Below are 22,489 nucleotides of genomic sequence, written 5' to 3' on the forward strand. Positions count from 1 at the left end.
AGCTCCAGCTGTTGGATTTACTGTTTTGGACAGGCCCTTATGTTGTAAAGTGTGCTCTTTGGCAAGTCTGAATAAACTAACGTGGCTGTCAGACTCACGCCCCTTGCATGACGTTTTTGACATGAACTGTGAGACGCGACTTTCAGCTTCCCGCATGCTAGAGTTCTCCCTGACTGGGACACTGCTGCTGGAACTGGGAGACGCAGCAGTAGGACGTACTGTAAGTGCCACTTGTGCCATATTTTCTCTTTGTGGGTTTTTGCCCTAGAATGTCCATTACATCCTTCAGTGGAACAGAGGGCCATGCCAGGGTAGCAGTGGATTTCTCTCTTGCCCAGTGTAACAGGCCTGCCCTGGACATGTGGAAAATACCTCTGTCAGCTCCAGCTTCTCCCCCACCCATGAAGCCTGTTCAGGAATCCCAGTGCTTGTGATCAACTTAAATTGAAGATAACCTTCCCATAACCCCCATTAATGGGGCGTTTAGAGATTTCCATACAAAGTGAACTAGATCAACAAGCAATATCGTCCCTCTCTCACTTCTGGCTTGTGTTTTCAGTCTCCCTGCCCCCTCCTGCAGCTTTTTGTCTGCATGGAGCTCTGTTGTTATTGGTGTGTGGATACACTAACTCTTGTGTTCCGAAGGAGGCAGGTTTCACAAGCAAAGTCTGTTGTCTTTATTTTTCTTAATAAAAACAATTATTTATTTTCTTTAACCCACCTGATCTGGAGCATTCAGTCCTGTGTTTTCCACGTCCTGGCGTTCAGCTTCAAACCCTGTTACCGCACACGGGGGAGACTGAGGAAGGAGGAGATCAGACTCCTCTGATTGGCCCGTCTTCCTGTCAGCATGTCACAGGGAGTGCCACCCCGTACGAGAGGATCAGCGCTGATTGGAGGAGAGGTGTCCTGCTCACTGCCAGCACTGCATGCCTGCAATCACTCAGGTGGTCACAAGAGAGCACTGTAATACCTGGAGAGCCCTGGCTGATCCATCCACAACACTCCTGAGACCACCAACAATACACCTGAGAGCCATAACACACCTGAGACCTGTCTTCAGCACACCCGAGACCACCAACAATACACCTGAGACTGACAACACACCTGAGACCTTTCCACAACCCAATACACATCCACAGCACACCTGAGACCTGTCTATAACATACCCAATACACATCCACAGCACACCTGAGACCCACAACAAGCCTGAGACCTGTCCACAACCCAATACACTTCCACAGCACACCTGAGACCACCAACAATACACCTCTGAGACCTGTCTACAACACACCTGAGACCCACAACACACCTGAGACCTGTCCACAGCACACCTGAGACTTGTTACACCTGTATTGATACTACTGACCCTGAACACCTGTTACCTGCCTCTGTACCTGCAGTCCATCAGTCTGTACATCTGTCAGGTCAGCATCTTTCCTTTTACAAAGTCAGTGTGGAGTGTAAAACAAGTATGCCACATAGACTAGTTTAAAATTAAAAATAAGGCCCCTGTGTTTTACTCCAGACTACATTTTAAAAACATCTTTACACGTTGTAAAATTTCTCTTGCAAAATTTAAAATGTCACTGGTTTCAAAATCAAGTTGCAGAGACGTGCTGGCACTATTTCTTTAAGCAATATGTACGATAAAGACTGCTTTAACTCTGAATTGGTCTTCTGACCTAACTTTCATCCTAACAGGAGTTAGAATTTCGATTGAATTAACGCAGGCCGTAATAAATATTCATTTCTACAAGTTCAGAGATTTCCACGGGGTGTCGTGAAACGCTGCTCGTTAGACTTGCTGATTAGGGAATGGTCTCGTAAATGGGCGGAGGTGTCCAATCCCGTACGGGACTACTTATTCATGCTGTGATATTCCTCCCAAACAGCAGTTCCTGGCGGTCGCCACCAAGCGTCACCCGCTCCCGTAAGATGCACCCAAAGAGCACCTCAATGTGTCTATGGTGTTTTTCTTGGCGATGGCCCAGTGGCTGTTTTTGACAGCGGAAGCAGCAAAGCGGTTCACTGGAGGGGACACATGTGCGTTTAGTGAAGGTGAAACGCAGAATAAGACGCAGCGGATGCCGGTGGTTGTAAACGATTCTGTCCCGAAGAGATGGACCCGATGAAAGCTCAGCAGCTCGCCGCAGAGCTGGAGGTGGAGATGATGGCCGACATGTACAACCGGTACAGTGATGTTTGTCGTGATATTATATCGAGAAATAAGCCTACCTGTGTGCGAGCGAGTCTGTTGTTTACGTGCATGTTTTCTTTCCCCACTGTACCCTTTTCTTTTTCTGAACACCGTCATTAAGACACCCAGCAAGAGCTGCTCTCGAGCTTCATGCGGAACAAGAACAAGACTGCGCGGTTAAAACAAGCTGTGCAGTTCGTTTTCCGCGATAGCGTTTGCCTGAGTTTGGAGAAATATAGGCCAAAGGAGTGCTTTTTCTGTCTGTCTTTCGTTTTTCCACACGTAATGTTATTAATCTGGTCCTGACGCCACACCAGTATTTGTAATCCATTACACTTAGAGAGATATATAACAACTTCTGTTTTCTGCTAACGGCTCTCTGTGGGTACAAGTTTATTATTCCCTCTCTCTCAGTGCAGTGTTAATGTACTGGAGTGTCCAGTCAGTGTGTCTGGACTGTATTAACCCCTCTCTCTCAGTGCAGTGTTAGTGTCCTGTAGTGTCCAGTCAGTGTGTCTGTACTGTATTAACCCCTCTCTCTCAGTGCAGTGTTAATGTCCTGTAGTGTCCAGTCAGTGTGTCTGGACTGTATTAACCCCTCTCTCTCTCTCAGTGCAGTATTAATGTCCTGTAGTGTCCAGTCAGTGTGTCTGGACTGTATTAACCCGTCTCTCTCTCTCAGTGCAGTGTTAATGTCCTGTAGTGTCCAGTCAGTGTGTCTGGACTGTATTAACCCGTCTCTCTCACTGCAGTGTTAATGTACTGTAGTGTCCAGTCAGTGTGTCTGGACTGTATTAACCCCTCTCTCTCAGTGCAGTGTTAATGTCCTGTAGTGTCCAGTCAGTGTGTCTGGACTGTATTAACCCCTCTCTCTGTGCAGTGTTAATGTCCTGTAGTGTCCAGTCAGTGTGTCTGGACTGTATTAACCCCTCTCTCTCAGTGTAGTGTTAATGTCCTGTAGTGTCCAGTCAGTGTGTCTGGACTGTATTAACCCCTCTCTCTCTCTGCCAGGATGACCAGTGCGTGTCACAGGAAGTGTGTCCCCCCCCACTACAAGGAAGCAGAGCTGTCCAAGGGCGAGGCGGTGTGTCTGGACCGGTGTGTGGCCAAGTACCTGGACGTCCACGAGAGGATGGGCCGCAAGCTGACCGAGCTGTCTGTGCAGGACGAAGAGCTGATGAAGAGGGTGCAGCAGGGAGCCCCAGCCACCGTCTAGCTGTGGGGAAGGACAGGGGGTCAGGGGGCCGGGTTTGTCAGTACAGCACACTTTACACTAGAGGACTGAGCATTTCGGTACATTCATGTCTAAGAGAGCTGGGTTAATACGTTATAGTCTCTATCTGTATGCTGTATTGTATGAACCTCTCTCATTGTATGAATGTAGTTTCCAGTTTTTGTCTGTGTCTGTTCCGTATTAGCCCCTTTCTGTGTCGGACTTAACGCCGCAGTTCCTCATGGTTTATAATAGGACTGAAGTTTGTGCAGTTTTCGTGTTATCATGGAAGTTGATGCTGTATGATGTTGGATGTTTTTTTCAGCTTCTTGTTTGCAATTGTTAGTGTATCTGTGCTGCTTTGTCCCCAATTGGGACAGTTTTTGGTAAATAAAACCTTTATTAACTTGTTTCCTCTACACACTCTTTTTTGTGTAGACAAGAACATAAGACATGGTTTCCCACAAGAGGAGACCATTCAATCTATCCACCCATTTTGGTTGTTAGTAGTTCATTGATCTTAGGATCTCATGAGACTTGAAAGAAACCAGGGCGCCGGCTTCAACAGCATGGCTGGGTAGCTTGTTCCACGCTCCCACCACCCTTTGTGTAAAGAAGTCTCTTGTCCTGACCAGACGATCTCATCCAGCTGTGTCTTGAGAGAATCGGCTTCAACAGCATGACTGAGCAGCTTGTTCCAGACTCCCAGCACCCTTTCGTTTAAAGACATTGCTCCTGTTTTCAGTTTTAAATATACTTCCTCTTAGTTTCTACTCCTGTCCTCTGTTTCACTTTTCACTGTTTGATTCCATTGAGAGGTTAATTACTCAGGTCCCCTTTTATTCTTCTCTCTTCACCTCTAAGGAGACTCAGCTACTTCAGTCTGCAGTTTTGTCTGTAGGTCTGAATTGAGTTTTGCTGTCTGGAGACTATTTGCCAGCATATGTGTGATGACACAGTTACCTAGACTTGAAGAATACAGTTTAATAAACTATTAATCTTTATAAATGTGTGAATAACCTTATGATGGACTTTCTGCTGTGTTCCCGTGAAGTGTTTTCATGGTGTGGTTTGTTCTGTGCTGTTCAGGATTATAAAGATGTAGCAGTTTTTTTGAAGACCTTGAGTGTTTGTCTCTGTCATTTGGTTCTACAGATCAGACTGGTATCAGTGAGTGTTTCCTGTCACCCAGAATGTTTTTTCCTGTCTGCTAAGAAGTGCAGGTCAGTAGGCAGAAAAATGCTGAGCTGTCAGGATGGCAGAATGTGGGGCCATACTCTAATTTCTGACCCTGTAACAGAACACAGGAAGTTTGCTAGGGAAATGTCATCTACGGATAGCAGGGATTCTTTTAAATTTATATACTGTGTGCCTGTAGCTAGCAAGTTTACAACCCTTTCCAAAACAGCACAGTGTGGCCTAACATTGGAACCAATTCACATTAAATTAGAACTTATTTGACCTTTATTCACACATTCTAACACAACTTCTCAATGCAAAGCAAATGCTCAAACATGCTGAACAATCGTCCCAAATGATACCCAGGACAAGTGGGCTGGAGAAGTGTACACACCCCTGGGTTAGCAGCTTTTTCTTGAATTACAGCCATGAATCTGATAGGATCCACCTGTACCAGCGTAACACACCGAGACTTGGCAGTGTTTGCTCACTGCTCCCTCCAGAGCTGCTCAAGCTCACTCACACCGAGGGGGTGTTGAAGCTGTCGGATTGCAGCCTGCGAGTCTGGGTTCTGACTGGGCCACTCAGGGACGCTTATCTGTCTGTTCTACAGCAACTGCACTGCTGCTCTGGCTGTGTGCTTGGGGTTGTAATGTGGAAGAGTGAAATCCAGTCCTCATTTCAGCTTCCTAGCAGAGGGCAGCAGGTTATCTGCCAAGAGTCTGTATTTGGTTTCATCCAGTTTCCCTTCAGTCCTGATAAAAGCCCCAGTCCCAGGTGCAGAGAAATACCCCCATAACAGAGCGCAGCCTCCACCATGCTCTACTGCAGGGATGGTGCTCAGTGGGTGAGGAGCTGTACTCAGTTTTTTCTGAATGGGATGTTTTGCATTTAGGACCAGAAGTTCCTTCCTGGCTTCATCAGACCATTTATTTAATTGAATCCTTACCAGGATAGGCTCCGGTTCCCCCAACAGCCCTGAGCTGGATGAAGCAGTCAGGAAATGCATGGATGGGCCTGTGTTGTGATGTGTAAATAAAGGTAAAATAAACTCTCACTTAATGTGTCTTGATTTCAGGCTGTTAGGACTCCAACTGCGTCGCTTCAGAGAGGCTGTGACAGCCTCTGGGCACTGAACAGGGTAAAAAGGGAGAGTGTGTGAATAATTCAAGCAAGAGAGAATATAGATTTTAAAAGGCAGACATGAAGTAAATTGTTTAAGAAATACACACTTTCTACGGTCAGGGAAAGTTTTAATTGAATGAAAAAATGAATGAAAGTAATGAATCAGGAAACTCAAATCATGCCAAATACTCACAAAAACACAAACATCTTTTACAAGTACTCTGTACACTTGTACAGCCTGTGAGAATCTGAGCCCTGCAGAGAACAGAAAAACTGAACTTGCCTGGTAACTGAGCTGTGAATACTGTACCATACAGGGAAATGGGGAACCTGATCACACAATGCAGGTCACAAAAGAGAGGAGGCTATTCAGCCCACATAGTTACCCAGTTTGTACTTAGTAGATAAAAAATGTCAGGATCTCATCAATATGTTTCTTGAAAGAAGCCAAGGTACAGGCTTCAACAACATGGCTGGGCAACTTGTTCCACACTCCCACCTTTGTGTAAAGATGTGCTTCCTGTCCAGAGTGGACATAGAAACTGGACACAAACAGACTTTACTCTCCAGAGAGGACAGGCTCAGTGACCACAGCCTGTACATGGACACTGGACACAGACAGACCTGACTGTCCAGAGAGGACAGGCTCAGTGACCACGGTCTGTACACAGACACTGGACACAGACAGACCTGACTTGTCCAGAGAGGACAGGCTCAGTGACCTCGGTCTGTACATGGACACTGGACACAGACAGACCTGACTGTCCAGAGAGGACAGGCTCAGTGACCATGGCCTGTACACAGACCTGACTGTCCAGAGAGGACAGGCTCAGTGACCACAGCCTGTACATGGACACTGGACACAGACATACCTGACTGTCCAGAGAGGACAGGCTCAGTGACCACGGTCTGTACACAGACACTGGACACAGACAGACCTGACAGTCTAGAGAGGACAGGCTCAGTGACCTCGGTCTGTACATGGACACTGGACACAGACAGACCTGACTGTCCAGAGAGGACAGGCTCAGTGACTACGGCCTGCACACAGACACTGGACACAGACAGACTCACAAGAGAGGACAGGCTCAGTGACCACAACCTGGACATGGACACTGGTGAGCGTTCTGGTGCACTATGGCTGCCGTCGCATCATCCAGGTGGGGCTGCACATTGGTGGTGGTGGAGGGGAGTCCCCATTACCTGTAAAGCACTTTGAGTGGAGTGTCCAGAAAAGCGCTATATAAGTGTAAGCAATTATAATAATAATTATTATTATTATTATGTAATGCCTACAGAGGCCGAAAGAAGAGAAAAGCTGTCTTCTAAACCTAATAGAATACAACTTGCAGTTAAATCTGCCTGTAAACCCATTTGCCACCAAATGAAAGGGAGCCCATCTGCCTATTCTAAAACCGCGCTCATTAACCAGGAGAACCAGCGAATTCTTTACACAGGGAACACATCAGAGTTCCCTTACAACCGCAGAGCAGCAGGCTGTCTCAACAAGGCTCAAACACTTCGGTCTTTCTCCAGTCTGGTCTTTAAGGGGGATTAGGACAAGGAGCTCTTGCCCTATCCCTTTTCTTGTCTTTCTCTTCTCTTCTTTTACCTACCTTTTCACCTTTTTCCTTTCCGGTCTGCCTGTTCTATGATCTGCTGCTTCACTGTTGATTTGACACCGGATTATTTACCCAGAGCGTAATTAAGTGAGGCAAACCAAGGTAAACATTACGTTAGCTTTGATCACTGAATCTGGGACCACCACATCTCAGCCAAACATCCCTTTGCTTTGGAACTGGAAGTGGTGACGCAAGTCAGGTGTTACCTGATAACTTAACATATAATATTCATATTTTTTCATTCATATAATATTGATAACAGTATCATATCAGTTTCGTGAGTGTCTTCCCCGCGTCAGGGAGGTGGCGCGCCGGTTCGGGTGCTGCGCCTTTAAAGATGGGCGGGAGCGGGGAGAGAGAGGACGGCTGGATGTTGACCGGGCTTGGCCAGTTTCGCTTCCCTCTCTGATAGGATTTGAGTTTTTATTTCTGTCCCTCTCATGTACTGTCGCAAACGAAACAGGAACCTGGTGGAAAAAAAAAAACACACGGCCGCTTACTTTCCCCTCGCTCTGAAAAAGGAGCAAAATATAGTCGCAGCTTTTTTTTTTTCCAAACAAAAATATAGAGTTGAAAGATAGTTGCCACTCTTACTGACAGCTGTTTCCTTCGGAAAGGTGAGTCTACCTTGCGAGGTGATGTTTTCTTTTTCCGTATGATGAGCCTCAGATTTGTTTTTTTTTTAATTAATCCGTAATTTTATAAAGAGTTTTGCGACGACTTTACGTGCCTTTTAAATGAACAGGTGCGTTCCTGCTCTCCAGCTGTAATCGTGTCTCTGCATTACCTTGTCGCTTCTGAATTCTAAGATTTTTGAGTTTTCTAAAACATGTAGATTAAAAAAAAACGAGCCAACTCCATTAATGAGATTGCTTCCTCGAGTTGGCGACATGCCCGACATGGCTGGTTTGGGAACAGGTAGATGTTCAAATACGGTATTATCTTTAGGAGTTCATTTTGAGGTGCGACATTGCTTCTGTCGGTATTTAATCGTAATAATTTCTGCGTTAAAGCCGTGTTGAGTTTCGGCTGTGGATTGTACTCAAGTGTCGGACGAGATGTGGTGCCCACAGCCCTGTTGTGAAAGAGTGCGACAATTTCAGCGGTCGCCCATGGCCACTGAGCTCCAGGACGCTGCGAGACAGCATGGGTTTTTGAGTAATTGAAGCGAGCGATCAGCGCAATCATTTTTTAATGAGGTTTATTGAGGTGAGGTGCTCACACCTGAAGAAGGCTCCACGGCCGAAACGTTGTGCCCTGTTGATAGCCAACGTTAATCAGCACAATGAAATTACGTCTGTCATATCTGTTCACTAATATGTCAGTGCACCTGGTGCAAAAAAAAAGCTTGTCATGTTCTTGGTACATTTTTTAATCTGTTGCAGTTATAAGTGGTTTCTTTGATGCCCAGTATCTTAGTATACACTCTATGTATACGGATTTATATTTACTCTATATATAATTTTAAAAAAAATTACAGTCTTGTGGTGACAATTTTGATTGTCATAATTTTCCCCTCAGTCTTATCCTAGTGCTCAAAACAGGTTGCCAATATTATCATTTGTATTTGGTGTTTTAAAGTCAGACACTAACTGTTTGAACTGTTTGGTAGGTTATTGGCTTCTGGGAAAATTGCCCCAGGTGTGAGAGTCTGTGTGTTTATGTCTCTGCCCTGTGATGGACTGGCGTCCTCTCCGGGGTGTATCCTGCCCAATTGCTTGCTGGGATAGGCTCTGGATCCCCTGTGGCTATGCAGTTCTGAATTAGAAGTACCCGTTAGAAAATGGACGCATAAATCAGTAGAGATAACCGAGAGCTTGAGTGGGAAATAGTGTGTCCTGTGTTCATCTTGTGTTGTGTTTCTGTTCCTTCTCTGACAGAAACCAAGCGAGTGCATGAAAGCAGAAATGCCAAACTTAGAAAAGACACTGAATGACTTTTTCAAATCAGTTCTTATTCCTCTCACATTGACTCATGAAGCAGTCTGGTGATTTCTTCCCCGGTTTTCATGAGTGTGTGAGAGCGAGTGGGTGTAAGAGTGAGAGGGTGCGAGTGGCTGTGTGTGTTGCTTGGGTTCGATTGTGAAGGGGATTGCGTGTTTCTGCAGGTACAGTTCAGCTGTGATGGTGACTGTAAAGAAAACTACAGGTTATTAAATCATTTCAGGTACCTAAGCTAAGAAAGTGGTTAATATCTTTTTGCAGGGTGGGGTGGCTGTGATGAGTTGGTCAGGGTTGACAGAAATGAGACACAGAACTGTTTAACTTCTAGATTATACGGAATATTTCAATCACAATTTCAGTGATACAGAATAACTGGCTAACAGAAAAGGCCTTTCAGCCTGTCAGAAAACCTGCCTGCCCCATACTTCAGAAGTATATACAGATGCATCTCGGAAACTTTGGAAGGCATCCTGCAAATAGGATGTTCTTTCATAAAATTAATACAAATGGAAAAAAAATCAGCACAGTAACACAAGTGGAAGCTATGGGAATATGCATTTACAGCCGAGGACAGCCTCCGGACAACAAGCAAGAAAGAGAAAAGAAACAGAAAAAAAAGATTGCTTTACACAAAGGGTTGTAGGGGTGTGGAACAAATTACATGAGCTCCCCGGCTCATTCAGCCTCTAAAGACCAAACAGGCTAGATGGACAGAGGGGCCTCTTCTTGCTTGTGATATTATCTTATGCAATTAAAATCTCTTCTGCTGAGATGGCGCTGATTCTAGTCCACACCGGAGCTGAGGCTGAGCCCTTCAGTCCTGTGCCTGCTGTTTCTCTGAAGGGAAATGTTTCTCCTGTTGCTCACTGGCCAGACCAAGGCGACTTCTTCCTGTGGCGAGCCATAATTGTACTGTGGATGCCATTCCCCCACGGTTCTGTTTCACTGCAATCGTTCCGTTTTTAAACAGTTTAAATCAACAAATTCTTGGTGCGAGTTTCCTGGGAGTCTGGCCAGGCCTGTGCCTTGGTGAAGGGATGAAGTATCGAGTTAGAGTTGGCAAAATCGCCACAGAACCCCAGCAGCTGTTCACCATTACTTTCACTCCTCTTGTCACATGTTCCGCGCAGCTGCGAGTTTCTCTTCCCTCTGTTTCGTCATGTAGTCTGTGAGCCCTGCAGCACTGCCAGGTCCGCCAGATCATCATGGCTCTGCTGAGAGAGGAGGAGCTCCTTCTGCCCGGGACGGTACCCGCCGGCTCTGCTCTGGGCTCCTTCCTGAGCAGCAGTGTCTGTTCTGTAAGGCGGTGAACCAATATACACAATATTCTCCATGAGGCCTTACTACAGTAGGGCATCAGACAGTATTAACACTGCGTCCTGTAATTTCATTTCTACCCTCTTAAAGCTGTATCCTCGCACTCTGATTGTCTTTATAATTGCTTTCCCACATTGTCTAGAAGATGTGAATAATATGTTGTCATAAAGGACTTCGGCTTTTTTGTAAGTAGCTTCTTCAGGCTTGGTGTTCACTCTGCTATACCTGTAGTTCTGTGATTGCTGCCAGAAAGGAACATTTGTACTACTAAGGTTGGAGACCTTAGTGCTCACTCTGCATATGAACTGTTGATAACAGTACCTGTAAAAGCGCTTTGAGTGGAGTGCCAGAAAAGCGCTATAGAAGTGTAAGCAATTATTATTATTATTAATATTATTATTTATTACTTCACAATCACCATGATGTCGATGGCTGTTGCAGTTCTGTGACTGTTCAGCAGATGGAGGACGCTGACAATGTGTACACTGAGGCTGAGCCCAGCACAGCTCCCCCTGCTGACAACACTGCGGAACAGCAGTCTGGACAAAGAGCAGAGGATTTACAAGGGCAGGTGAGAGAGAAGTACACATTACAGTAAAGACAGAATTCATATACAGTACAGACACTGACTGGACACTCCAGTACATTAACACTGCACTGAGAGAGAGGGGTTAATACAGTCCAGACACACTGACTGGACACTACAGGACATTAACACTGCACTGAGAGAGAGGGGTTAATACAGTCCAGACACACTGACTGGACACTCCAGGACATTAACACTGCACTGAGAGAGAGGGGTTAATACAGTCCAGACACACTGACTGGACACTCCAGGACATTAACACTGCACTGAGAGAGAGGGGTTAATACAGTCCAGACACACTGACTGGACACTACAGGACATTAACACTGCACTGAGAGAGAGGGGTTAATACAGTCCAGACACACTGACTGGACACTCCAGTACATTAACACTGCACTGAGAGAGAGGGGTTACTACAGTCCAGACACACTGACTGGACACTCCAGTACATTAACACTGCACTGAGAGAGAGGGGTTAATACAGTACAGGCACACTGACTGGACACTCCAGTACATGAACACTGCACTGAGAGAGAGAGGGGTTAATACAGTCCAGACACACTGACTGGACACTCCAGTACATGAACACTGCACTGAGAGAGAGGGGTTAATACAGTCCAGACACACTGACTGGACACTACAGGACATTAACACTGCACTGAGAGAGAGGGGTTAATACAGTACAGACACACTGACTGGACACTCCAGTACATTAACACTGCACTGAGAGAGAGGGGTTAATACAGTCCAGACACACTGACTGGACACTCCAGGACATTAACACTGCACTGAGAGAGAGGGGTTAATACAGTCCAGACACACTGACTGGACACTCCAGGACATTAACACTGCACTGAGAGAGAGGGGTTAATACAGTCCAGACACACTGACTGGACACTACAGGACATTAACACTGCACTGAGAGAGAGGGGTTAATACAGTCCAGACACACTGACTGGACACTCCAGTACATTAACACTGCACTGAGAGAGAGGGGTTAATACAGTACAGGCACACTGACTGGACACTCCAGTACATGAACACTGCACTGAGAGAGAGGGGTTAATACAGTCCAGACACACTGACTGGACACTACAGGACATTAACACTGCACTGAGAGAGAGGGGTTAATACAGTACAGACACACTGACTGGACACTCCAGTACATGAACACTGCACTGAGAGAGAGGGGTTAATACAGTCCAGACACACTGACTGGACACTCCAGGACATTAACACTGCACTGAGAGAGAGGGGTTAATACAGTACAGACACACTGACTGGACACTCCAGTACATTAACACTGCACTGAGAGAGAGGGGTTAATACAGTCCAGACACACTGACTGGACACTCCAGGACATTAACACTGCACTGAGAGAGAGGGGTTAATACAGTACAGACACACTGACTGGACACTCCAGTACATTAACACTGCACTGAGAGAGAGGGGTTAATACAGTCCAGACACACTGACTGGACAATACAGGACATTAACACTGCACTGAGAGAGAGGGGTTAATACAGTCCAGACACACTGACAGGACACTCCAGTACATTAACACTGCACTGAGAGAGAGGGGTTAATACAGTACAGGCACACTGACTGGACACTCCAGTACATTAACACTGCACTGAGAGAGAGGGGTTAATACAGTCCAGACACACTGACTGGACACTCCAGGACATTAACACTGCACTGAGAGAGAGGGGTTAATACAGTCCAGACACACTGACTGGACACTCCAGGACATTAACACTGCACTGAGAGAGAGGGGTTAATACAGTCCAGACACACTGACTGGACACTCCAGGACATTAACACTGCACTGAGAGAGAGGGGTTAATACAGTCCAGACACACTGACTGGACACTCCAGTACATTAACACTGCACTGAGAGAGAGGGGTTAATACAGTCCAGACACACTGACTGGACACTCCAGTACATTAACACTGCACTGAGAGAGAGGGGTTAATACAGTCCAGACACACTGACTGGACACTACAGGACATTAACACTGCACTGAGAGAGAGGGGTTAATACAGTCCAGACACACTGACTGGACACTACAGGACATTAACACTGCACTGAGAGAGAGGGGTTAATACAGTCCAGACACACTGACTGGACACTACAGGACATTAACACTGCACTGAGAGAGAGGGGTTAATACAGTCCAGACACACTGACTGGACACTCCAGTACATGAACACAGCTCTCTCCCTCTCTCAGATGGATGACTTCCTGGGCCCGAATCAAGACTACAATGAGGAGGAGGAGGAAAGGAAGTACTACCGGAGGAAGCGTCTGTGTGTAATTAAGAATGTTGTGGCCGCCAGCGTGGGGGGCATGCTGACCTACAGCGTCTACCTGGGTAATGAGCACCAACAGCTGTAGTAAAGTCAATATGAGTGTCGGCAACAGTTTCATTACTGAGAGCCACACCAGTGTTAATGGAACTGTCATTAGAAACACCATGCCAACTGCCAGCATCACTACTGCTGTAGAGTTCGATAACATTGTATGGTAGTGAGTGGAGGCTTTGTGGCTGTTGCAGATGCAGCTGATCCTGCACTACGGTGTCAATATCACTGCTGTGCTGCAGGGCTGTTACAGATGCAGCTGATCCTACAGTGTCAATATCACTGCTGTGCTGCAGGGCTGTTACAGATGCAGCTGATCCTACAGTGTCAATATCACTGCTGTGCTGCAAGACTGTTGCAGATGCAGCTGATCCTACAGTGTCAATATCACTCCTGTGCTGCACGACTGTTGCAGATGCAGCTGATCCTACAGTGTCAATATCACTCCTGTGCTGCAGGGCTGTTGCAGATGCAGCTGATCCTGCACTACAGTGTCAATATCACTCCTGTGCTGCAGGGCTGTTGCAGATGCAGCTGATCCTGCACTATGACGAGACATACCGGGAGGTGAAGTATGGGAACCTGGGTCTGGAGGACATTGACAGCAAGATGTTGATGGGAATCAATGTCACTCCCATCGTGGCTCTGCTCTACACCCCTGTGCTGATCAGGTGAGAAAGGCAGGGGTCCCTGGGGGCAGCAGGGGGGTGCCTAGTGAGTGAGGTGTGGGTGTGTCCAGTCCACCCGCTCTGCTCAGCCTTGTCTGTGTCCTGCCCTCTCAGGTTCCTGGGTACCAAATGGATGATGTTTCTGGCCTCTGGTATCTACGCCCTGTTTGTGTCCACCAATTACTGGGAGCGATACTACACCCTGGTACCCTCTGCTGTTGCCATTGGAGTGGCCATCGTCCCTCTGTGGGCATCACTGGGCAACTACATCACCAGGTTAGTGTGTTAGTGTGTGTGCATACATGTGTGTGTGTGTGTGTGTGTGTGTGTACTCATAGGTGCGTGTGCACACAGCACTCTTCAGAACCAGAGCAAGGCTGAGCCGGGACACTGAGATCCATGCCCCTGCTGTCATGATCAGCAGTCAGGACCTCAGTTTAACATCTTCCCTGAAGGACAGCAGGACAGTACCCCTGGTCTTCACACTGGGGCACTGCTTCAATTCTGCTCCAAAGAGAAGAGAAGATCCACCAGCACCACTTACACCAGAAACCTGGTTTTCCTTAGCAGAGCTCTTCATCATAATGCATAGACAGTTCATAAAATATATCAGAGTACAATTATTTGGACTTTCCTGGCAGAAGATCCCTGGCTCCTGCAGTGTATGAACAACTGTTAGCCTGGCATTTGCAACTGGTTATCTCAATAACTGACTTGCAGTGTTAATGTACTGGAGTGTCCAGTCAGTGTGTCTGGACTGTATTAACCCCTCTCTCTCAGTGCAGTGTTAATGTCCTGTAGTGTCCAGTCAGTGTGTCTGGACTGTATGAACCCCTCTCTCTCAGTGCGGTGTTAATGTCCTGTAGTGTCCAGTCAGTGTGTCTGGACTGTATTAACCCCTCTCTCTCAGTGCGGTGTTAATGTACTGGAGTGTCCAGTCAGAGAGTCTGGACTGTATTAACCCCTCTCTCTCAGTGCAGTGTTAATGTCCTGTAGTGTCCAGTCAGTGTGTCTGGACTGTATTAACCCCTCTCTCTCAGTGCAGCGTTAATGTCCTGGAGTGTCCAGTCAGTGTGTCTGGACTGTATTAACCCCTCTCTCTCAGTGCAGTGTTAATGTCCTGTAGTGTCCAGTCAGTGTGTCTGGACTGTATGAACCCCTCTCTCTCAGTGCAGTGTTAATGTCCTGTAGTGTCCAGTCAGTGTGTCTGGACTGTATTAACCCCTCTCTCTCTGTCTCTCTCAGGATGGCTCAGCAATACTATGAGTTTGTCCATTACAAGGAGGAACATGTCCAGGAGCAGAAGAAGCCGCCCAAGGGGGCGTTTCACCGTTACATCATCATTTTCCATTCTGTCTTCTACTGCATCTTCCATGTGAGTTGGCCAAGCCCACCCCTGAGCTCTGCTCTCCTCCGTCGGGCGGCGTGTGAATGAGCTGTGTGTCCGTGTGCCAGTCAGTCAGAGTTTCAGCTGCTCAGCCATCGACGGCGGGCTTACTCTGTGTGACATCCTGTCGTTTCCAGCTGAGTTTCGTGTTTGCCGAGTTCCCGATGGTGTTCTTCCTGAACCAGTACCTCTACGACTACAACCACACGCTGTACAACGTCAGGCACTGTGGTAAGACAGGGCTCTGCCCCCGTGTGGCTCCAGCTGGAGAGGAGGGGAGCAGGACAGGGGACGAGGTAGGGGGCAGGACGGCCACGCAGTCTGAGGCCGAGAGAGAGAGCTCCTCAGGGCCCTCGGATTCGCCCGTGCCGGCTCGCCCCCCAGCTGCTGTGAGTGACGTCACTGCTTCCCAGGATAGCCACAGGCTGCCGGGACCAGGAGGGAGCGGGACTCCAGCAGAATCCCAGATTTCCAGCCCCGGACACCAGAGTGCCAGCTGTCTGTCTTCTCTCCCTTCTGCTGCTCCTGTCTTAATGCCGACTGCGGACACATGAGAGGTCACGTGAAAATTACTGCCAGGATGCTTGATTGAGGCACAAGTAACGGGCTAACGAGGTGCTCCTCAGGGGAGCCTCTGTCAGAGCCGTTCGTCATGTGATCTGCTGCAATGCCTTATGGGAAGGATAGTGCCTCTCGCTGAGGTCTTTGCCAGATTGTGGGCACCAGGCAGGTCCTGGCATTCACTGTAGCCTGTCCCAACTCTGGCAGTGCCCAGGCGACTCGGAGCTGTCACTGTCCCGGTCCTGGTCACAGCGACCACACGGCCCCGGACCCCTAGAAATGTGCTGTGTCAAGCTCCTCTCTCGTCCCCAGGGTCGGACGGAGTGGGGATTATTTCTGGTCTCAACAAGACGGTCCTGTCTCGCCTGCCCCGCAGCATGAATCTGATCGAGGTGGAGAGCGCTCTAATGGGGGTGGCCTTCATCGCCATGATTACGGTGAGATGTGCACCTGCCCCCTCTCTGGTTTCCTCACCCCTCTCTGTCCCTGACAGGCTGGAGGAACTAAATCTCTTCAGTCTTGAGCAGACAAGGTTATGAGGGGATCTGATCTGAGTATTCAAAATCCTCAAGGGCACTGACAAAGTTAAAGCAGTCAACAAGGTACCGAGCCATGTTGGTGAAGCTGATACCCTGGCTGGATGAGATCCTCCAGTCAGGACAGGAGGCACTTCTTTACACAATGGGTGGCGGGAGTGTGGAACGAGCTGCCCAGCCATGTTGTTTAAAACCCTGGCTTCATAACAGACATGGCTTAAGGCCCACAGGTTAATTAGCTACTAGCTGTCAAACGGGCAAGAAAGTCGGAATGGCCTCCTCTGGTCAGCGACTGTTCTGCCCAGGCTGTTAACCGCGCTCCTCTCTGCCCAGTTCCTGGCCCTGTGCGGCTCCGCCTACCGGCCCACAGAGGAGATCGACCTGCGCAGCATCGGCTGGGGCAACATCTTCCAGCTGCCCTTCAAACACATGAGGGACTATCGGCTGCGGCTGCTCTGTCCTCTCTTCATTTACAGCGGCTTCGAGGTGCTGTTTGCCATCACTGGACTGACGCTGGTGAGGAAGTGTTAATGTCCTGGAGTGTCCAGTCAGTGTGTCTGGACTGTATTAACCCCTCTCTCTCAGTGCAGTGTTAATGTCCTGTAGTGTCCAGTCAGTGTGTCTGTACTGTATTAACCCCTCTCTCTCAGTGCAGTGTTAATGTCCTGTAGTGTCCAGTCAGTGTGTCTGGACTGTATTAACCCCTCTCTCTCAGTGCAGTGTTAATGTCCTGTAGTGTCCAGTCAGTGTGTCTGGACTGTATTAACCCCTCTCTCTCAGTGCAGTGTTAATGTCCTGTAGTGTCCAGTCAGTGTGTCTGGACTGTATTAACCCCTCTCTCTCAGTGCAGTGTTAATGTACTGTAGTGTCCAGTCAGTGTGTCTGGACTGTATTAACCCCTCTCTCTCAGTGCAGTGTTAATGTCCTGTAGTGTCCAGTCAGTGTGTCTGGACTGTATTAACCCCTCTCTCTCAGTGCAGTGTTAATGTCCTGGAGTGTCCAGTCAGTGTGTCTGGACTGTATTAACCCCTCTCTCTCAGTGCAGTGTTAATGTCCTGGAGTGTCCAGTCAGTGTGTCTGGACTGTATTAACCCCTCTCTCTCAGTGCAGTGTTAATGTCCTGTAGTGTCCAGTCAGTGTGTCTGGACTGTATTAACCCCTCTCTCTCACTGCAGTGTTAATGTCCTGTAGTGTCCAGTCAGTGTGTCTGGACTGTATTACAGTATTCCCTCTCTCTCTCTCAGTGCTACAGTGTCTGCTCCTTGGGGCTGGAGGTGTTGTGGAAAGTGGTGGGCCTGTATGGCCTGGTCTCCTCCATTTCCTCCACCTTGTCCCTGTCTTTCCTGCGCCTGCCCCGCCCCGTCCCGCTGCTGGGGGGCGCTGCCCTGCACCTCTGTCTGATCGTGGTGCTCTTCATCTGGTCTCCGCAACCCCGCAACCCGAGGGTTCAACCCGCCATCTACATCCTCACCGCTCTGTGGGCCGTCGGGACCGCTCTGAACAAGACCGGCGTGAGCAGTGAGTACTGGCCGCTATACAGACCAGTCCTGCCCCTCTCGAGTGGGGCTGTACAGACCAGTCCCGCCCCTCTCGAGTGGGGCTGTACAGACCAGTCCCGCCCCTCTCGAGTGGGGCTGTACAGACCAGTCCCGCCCCTCTCGAGTGGGGCTATACAGACCAGTCCCGCCCCTCTCGAGTGGGGCTGTACAGACCAGTCCCGCCCCTCTCGAGTGGGGCTGTACAGACCAGTCCCGCCCCGCTCCGGTGGGGCTGTACAGACCAGTCCCGCCACTCTCGAGTGGGGCTGTACAGACCAGTCCCGCCCTGCTCGGGTGGGGCTATACAGACCAGTCCCGCCCCTCTCGAGTGGGGCTGTACAGACCAGTCCCGCCCCTCTCGAGTGGGGCTGTACAGACCAGTCCCGCCCCTCTCGAGTGGGGCTGTACAGACCAGTCCCGCCCCTCTCGAGTGGGGCTGTACAGACCAGTCCCGCCCCTCTCGAGTGGGGCTGTACAGACCTGTATCTCCGTGCTCGAGTGGGGCTGTACAGACTGGTATCTCCGTGCTCGAGTGGGGCTGTACAGACTGGTATCTCCGTGCTCGAGTGGGGCTGTATAGACCTGTATCTCCGTGCTCGAGTGGGCTGTACAGACCGGTCCCGCCCCACTCGGATGACAACTGACCGAGGATATTTTTTTTAAAAATATAACAATTGAAGATAAAGCAGTATATTGTATCCCAAGAGCTTCGAGCGGGGAGCTGCATCAGCATGTGCTGGCTTCAGAGGAACAAGCAGAGCTTAATTCCACACTGAAAAGCAGAAAAAGCATTTCGGCTGTTGAGCTTCTTGAGAGACAGAAAAGTAGCAGGGATATAGAGCACAGTTTTTGGAGTCATTTTGATCAGTGATCACTGTCACACACGTATTGTGTTTGTCTAAGCAGGGGGGTCCCTGGAACTGGGGTTGTGAGCCCCATCTGGAGTGCCCAGTGCCCAGGCTGGGTCTGGAGGTTCACCTGCTGCAGTCTCTTCAATTGGTGATCAGAGTGTGTTTGGGGGGCTGTGTGCAACACAGGGGGTCCCCAGAACCAGAGTGGGTAGCCCTAGCTGCAGCTGCTGTGTGTATGATTGTGAGACTGTGTGCACTGAGCACTCTCTATCTGTGTCTCAGCTCTGCTGGGGATGCTGTATGAGGACAAGGAGCGTCTGGACTTCGTGTTCACAGTGTATCACTGGTGGCAGGCCATGGCCATCTTCGTCGTCTATCTGTGGGCGTGGCTGCCCATGAAGGTACCTCTCTCCTCTTCCTGTTTCTCCTTATGAAGTATTATTAACTATTATTAAACTTCCACTCAGTGTGTCTGGACTGTATTAACCCCTCTCTCTCAGTGCAGTGTTAATGTCCTGTAGTGTCCAGTCAGTGTGTCTGGACTGTATTAACCTCTCTCTCTCAGTGCAGTGTTAATGTCCTGTAGTGTCCAATCAGTGTGTCTGGACTGTATTAACCCCTCTCTGTTTCTTTCTCAGGCCAAGCTCTCAATCCTTTTGGTCACTCTCGTGGTGGCTTCTCTTTGCTATTGGATAATGGAACGTCGTTTGGCCAGGAAGGATCAATACCGCCTTCCTCGGATCCCACGACCACGGCACAAGGTCACTGATTTCCAAGTTGTCTTCATTAATTAATCACTATCTTTAGGCTGTACAGGTTTACACTAATCACCATCTGTTAGCTTACCTTAAGTTATAATTATTTAAAAAGATGAGTGTAGCAGCAGGTGGTATGGTGGCACAGCCGTCACCATTGCTGCCTGGAGCCCTGGGTTCAATTCCTGGGGTGCTGTCTGTATGGAGTTTGTATGTTCTCCGTATGTTTGTGTGGGTCTGCTCCAGGTGCTCCAGTTTCTTCCGCAATCAGTGCTGTTATTTTAAAATGATGCAACATATAAACACAAAAGGTGACATTCTGTACATTCTGTACAGTATTTTCACTTCAAATCCGAATTGCTCGAGTATACAGCAGAAATAGCCATTTTGACTTCACTGTGCCAGTACTTACGGAGAGTGCTGTATGTTTGTGAGATGGAGGTACAGAGCTGTTCAGTCAGCATCTGCAGTAAACACAAAATGACTGTGGTGTTCAGCATCCATGGCAATCCCAAATGAAGACCACTTCAACTCAAACCGCCTAACGAAACAATCCTCTGTCCTTTCTTATCAGGTCAAGGGTTATCGGTATCTGGAGGAAGAGAATTCGGATGAGTCGGATTCAGAGAAGAGTGAGCGCGAGGAGCCAGGAGAGGAGAGGGGTGAAGACAGTGAAGGGCATGGGGTCCACTCCCTGGAGCAGGAAGAGGGCGAGGGCAACGGCGCGAGGAGGAGGCGGGATTATGCTTACGAGCACGCGGGAGGGAGAGAGGAGTATGTACAGCCCTCTCTGTGAGAGAAAGGAGTGAGGAGGGAGAGAGGAGCACGGACAGTCTGTGAGGGAGAAAGGAAGGGGAGTCTTCCTAACCTGCCTGTCTTTATGATGTGGGAGGACACCAGTGCGCCTGCTGGAATCCTGTGTTGAAGCTCCATACAGACACCGAAGGTCGAACCCAGGACGTCTGAAGAGCTCACCCCCTGTTCTCAGATGCAATGCTTTGAACAGCGATAGAGCTTGCAGCAGTACAGTCAGATGTAAATTCCACTCTTAAAAGACATCTGAGCTCCAGCTGTTTGGTGAAAACCAGGAACCAGGAATGGATTGAGGGAGTGTGGAACAAGATACCCAGCGTTGTACGATATCCTGTGCTTTAGTGCTATGACTGTCCTTGTTGCTTGATCAAAGAGCTCTAGCCAGTCAGTCAATCCCATACTGCCTGTGTGTTAGAGTGAATCTTCTTCTGGCTGTGCTCAGGGCCTGTATCTTCCCCAGTAACAGGACACTGCCTGGTCTACACCAGATAGACTCTCACCCTGCCCCTGAACCCGGAGACCAGTTAGTCTTGCAGTTCAGCGGTTTCTAGAGACGCTATTGATCAGGTCACCAAGTACACTGTTCAATTAAGAAACCCCCAGGCTCTCGGAGGGCTGGAGAGGTCAAATGATATCTGTTACTTAAATCGCCTGCTTAACTGGTCACAACTGTTGCAGGGCTGGGTTGGTCTAGAGTTTCCTCATTTAGTTGTGTCTCCCTCTTTATGAATTCTCCCACCTGTGGGTGCTGCCCGTATTTGACTGAGGGCTCCACAAGTAACCCAGCTCCTGTCCTCGAGCACGGCTGGGAAATACCCATCATGCCCTGGGGGTTAAAGGGCAGAAGCCAGACAAGTGCCTGCGGACCCATGGTGTCAGTGGCGTTAAAAACTGCCCATGCTGTTGCAGTTCATTCTTGTTTACTGTTTCGTTTTGTTCTGCTCCATTATTATTATTGAACTGTTTTGTATTATTTTTGCTCTTTGGTGATCCTCATGTCTTTCTCCAGCTGTGCCTGGAGCTCTGATTCACTGTCTGTATCAGAATCTCAGAACGTGTTTACAGTCTGTAAAGAGTTCTCTTACACTGAATTGTTTTCTGAATATCTCAATTTAACCATTATAAACCATTACCTTGGTTTGTTTTAGAGATGAATTTGTGTAGCGCCTTTAATATTGTGTTGCTGGTTAACACCATCCTTCTTCTACTGACTTTGTATCTGTGTTCCTGTGATACTGTGTGTCGTCACCGATAAAGCTTTGCCTCATTCCTTCTAAAATTACAATCCCTCATTTTAGATTCATGTTTTAAATTTTTTTTTTTAATTACAATCTTATGGTGAAAATATTGATTGTCATCTTTATTTCCTCAGTCTTATCCTAGTGCTCAAAAAAAGGTTGCCAACATCATTTGTATTTGGTGTTTTTAAAGTCAGTCACTAACTGTTTGAACTATTTCCGCTGTGGTAGTCTCCTTTACAGTGTCCCAATTTATGTATGGAAAGTTGAAATCTCCAACTATCACCACATCACTGTGACTTGCATTTCAGGTCTCACTGTAGGACTGGCTACTTACAGCCATGTCTGCATTAGAGGGTTTTAGTGGTTAGAGTTCCACTTTCCTGGACTTTTCTGTATGGTCTATAACAGGGCATCTACAGTAAAAACAGCAGGGAGATTTGCTGTGAGCTGTAGTGCCTATAAATACATCTGTGCTGCAACACGTGTTACATGATCGAGGGGTGATCCGCAGTGATGCACCACGGTCCCGTTGTTGAGCTGCTGTGTTGCTTTTTTTCAAAAAAAATTTATTTATGCTTAACAAAGGAACA

At 48.2% G+C, this 22,489-nt stretch overlaps 2 protein-coding genes across 7 annotated transcripts; both read left to right on the forward strand.

Annotated features, from left to right (window-relative positions):
* Nucleotides 1–1,960: 1,960 nt before the first annotated feature.
* On the forward strand, nt 1,961–4,531 carry timm10 (translocase of inner mitochondrial membrane 10 homolog (yeast)). The gene is made up of 2 exons (XM_088919447.1): nt 1,961–2,193; nt 3,212–4,531. The coding sequence occupies exons 1-2, from the start codon at nt 2,123–2,125 to the stop codon at nt 3,414–3,416; spliced, it is 276 nt and encodes a 91-aa protein (XP_088775573.1). The 5' UTR covers nt 1,961–2,122; the 3' UTR covers nt 3,417–4,531.
* A 3,209-nt stretch (nt 4,532–7,740) lies between these two features.
* Nucleotides 7,741–21,997, forward strand: unc93b1 (unc-93 homolog B1, TLR signaling regulator). Of its 6 annotated transcripts, XM_088918949.1 has the most exons (14): nt 7,792–7,956; nt 10,448–10,580; nt 11,060–11,170; nt 13,419–13,560; nt 14,067–14,220; nt 14,332–14,493; nt 15,463–15,592; nt 15,742–15,835; nt 16,478–16,602; nt 17,035–17,217; nt 17,946–18,219; nt 19,373–19,491; nt 19,729–19,851; nt 20,420–21,997. In XM_088918949.1, the coding sequence occupies exons 2-14, from the start codon at nt 10,488–10,490 to the stop codon at nt 20,639–20,641; spliced, it is 1,932 nt and encodes a 643-aa protein (XP_088775075.1). In that variant the 5' UTR covers nt 7,792–7,956; nt 10,448–10,487; the 3' UTR covers nt 20,642–21,997. The 6 variants fall into 6 exon arrangements, with proteins under 6 accessions (XP_088775076.1, XP_088775077.1, XP_088775075.1 ...); XM_088918950.1 differs by lacking the exon at nt 10,448–10,580 and having other exon boundaries at nt 7,741–7,956; XM_088918951.1 differs by lacking the exon at nt 10,448–10,580 and having other exon boundaries at nt 7,784–7,956; nt 11,041–11,170.
* Nucleotides 21,998–22,489: the final 492 nt, after the last annotated feature.

Source organism: Atractosteus spatula, chromosome 6 (genome assembly GCF_055471065.1).
Source record: "Atractosteus spatula isolate fAtrSpa1 chromosome 6, fAtrSpa1.hap1, whole genome shotgun sequence".
NCBI classification, from domain to species: domain Eukaryota; kingdom Metazoa; phylum Chordata; class Actinopteri; order Semionotiformes; family Lepisosteidae; genus Atractosteus; species Atractosteus spatula.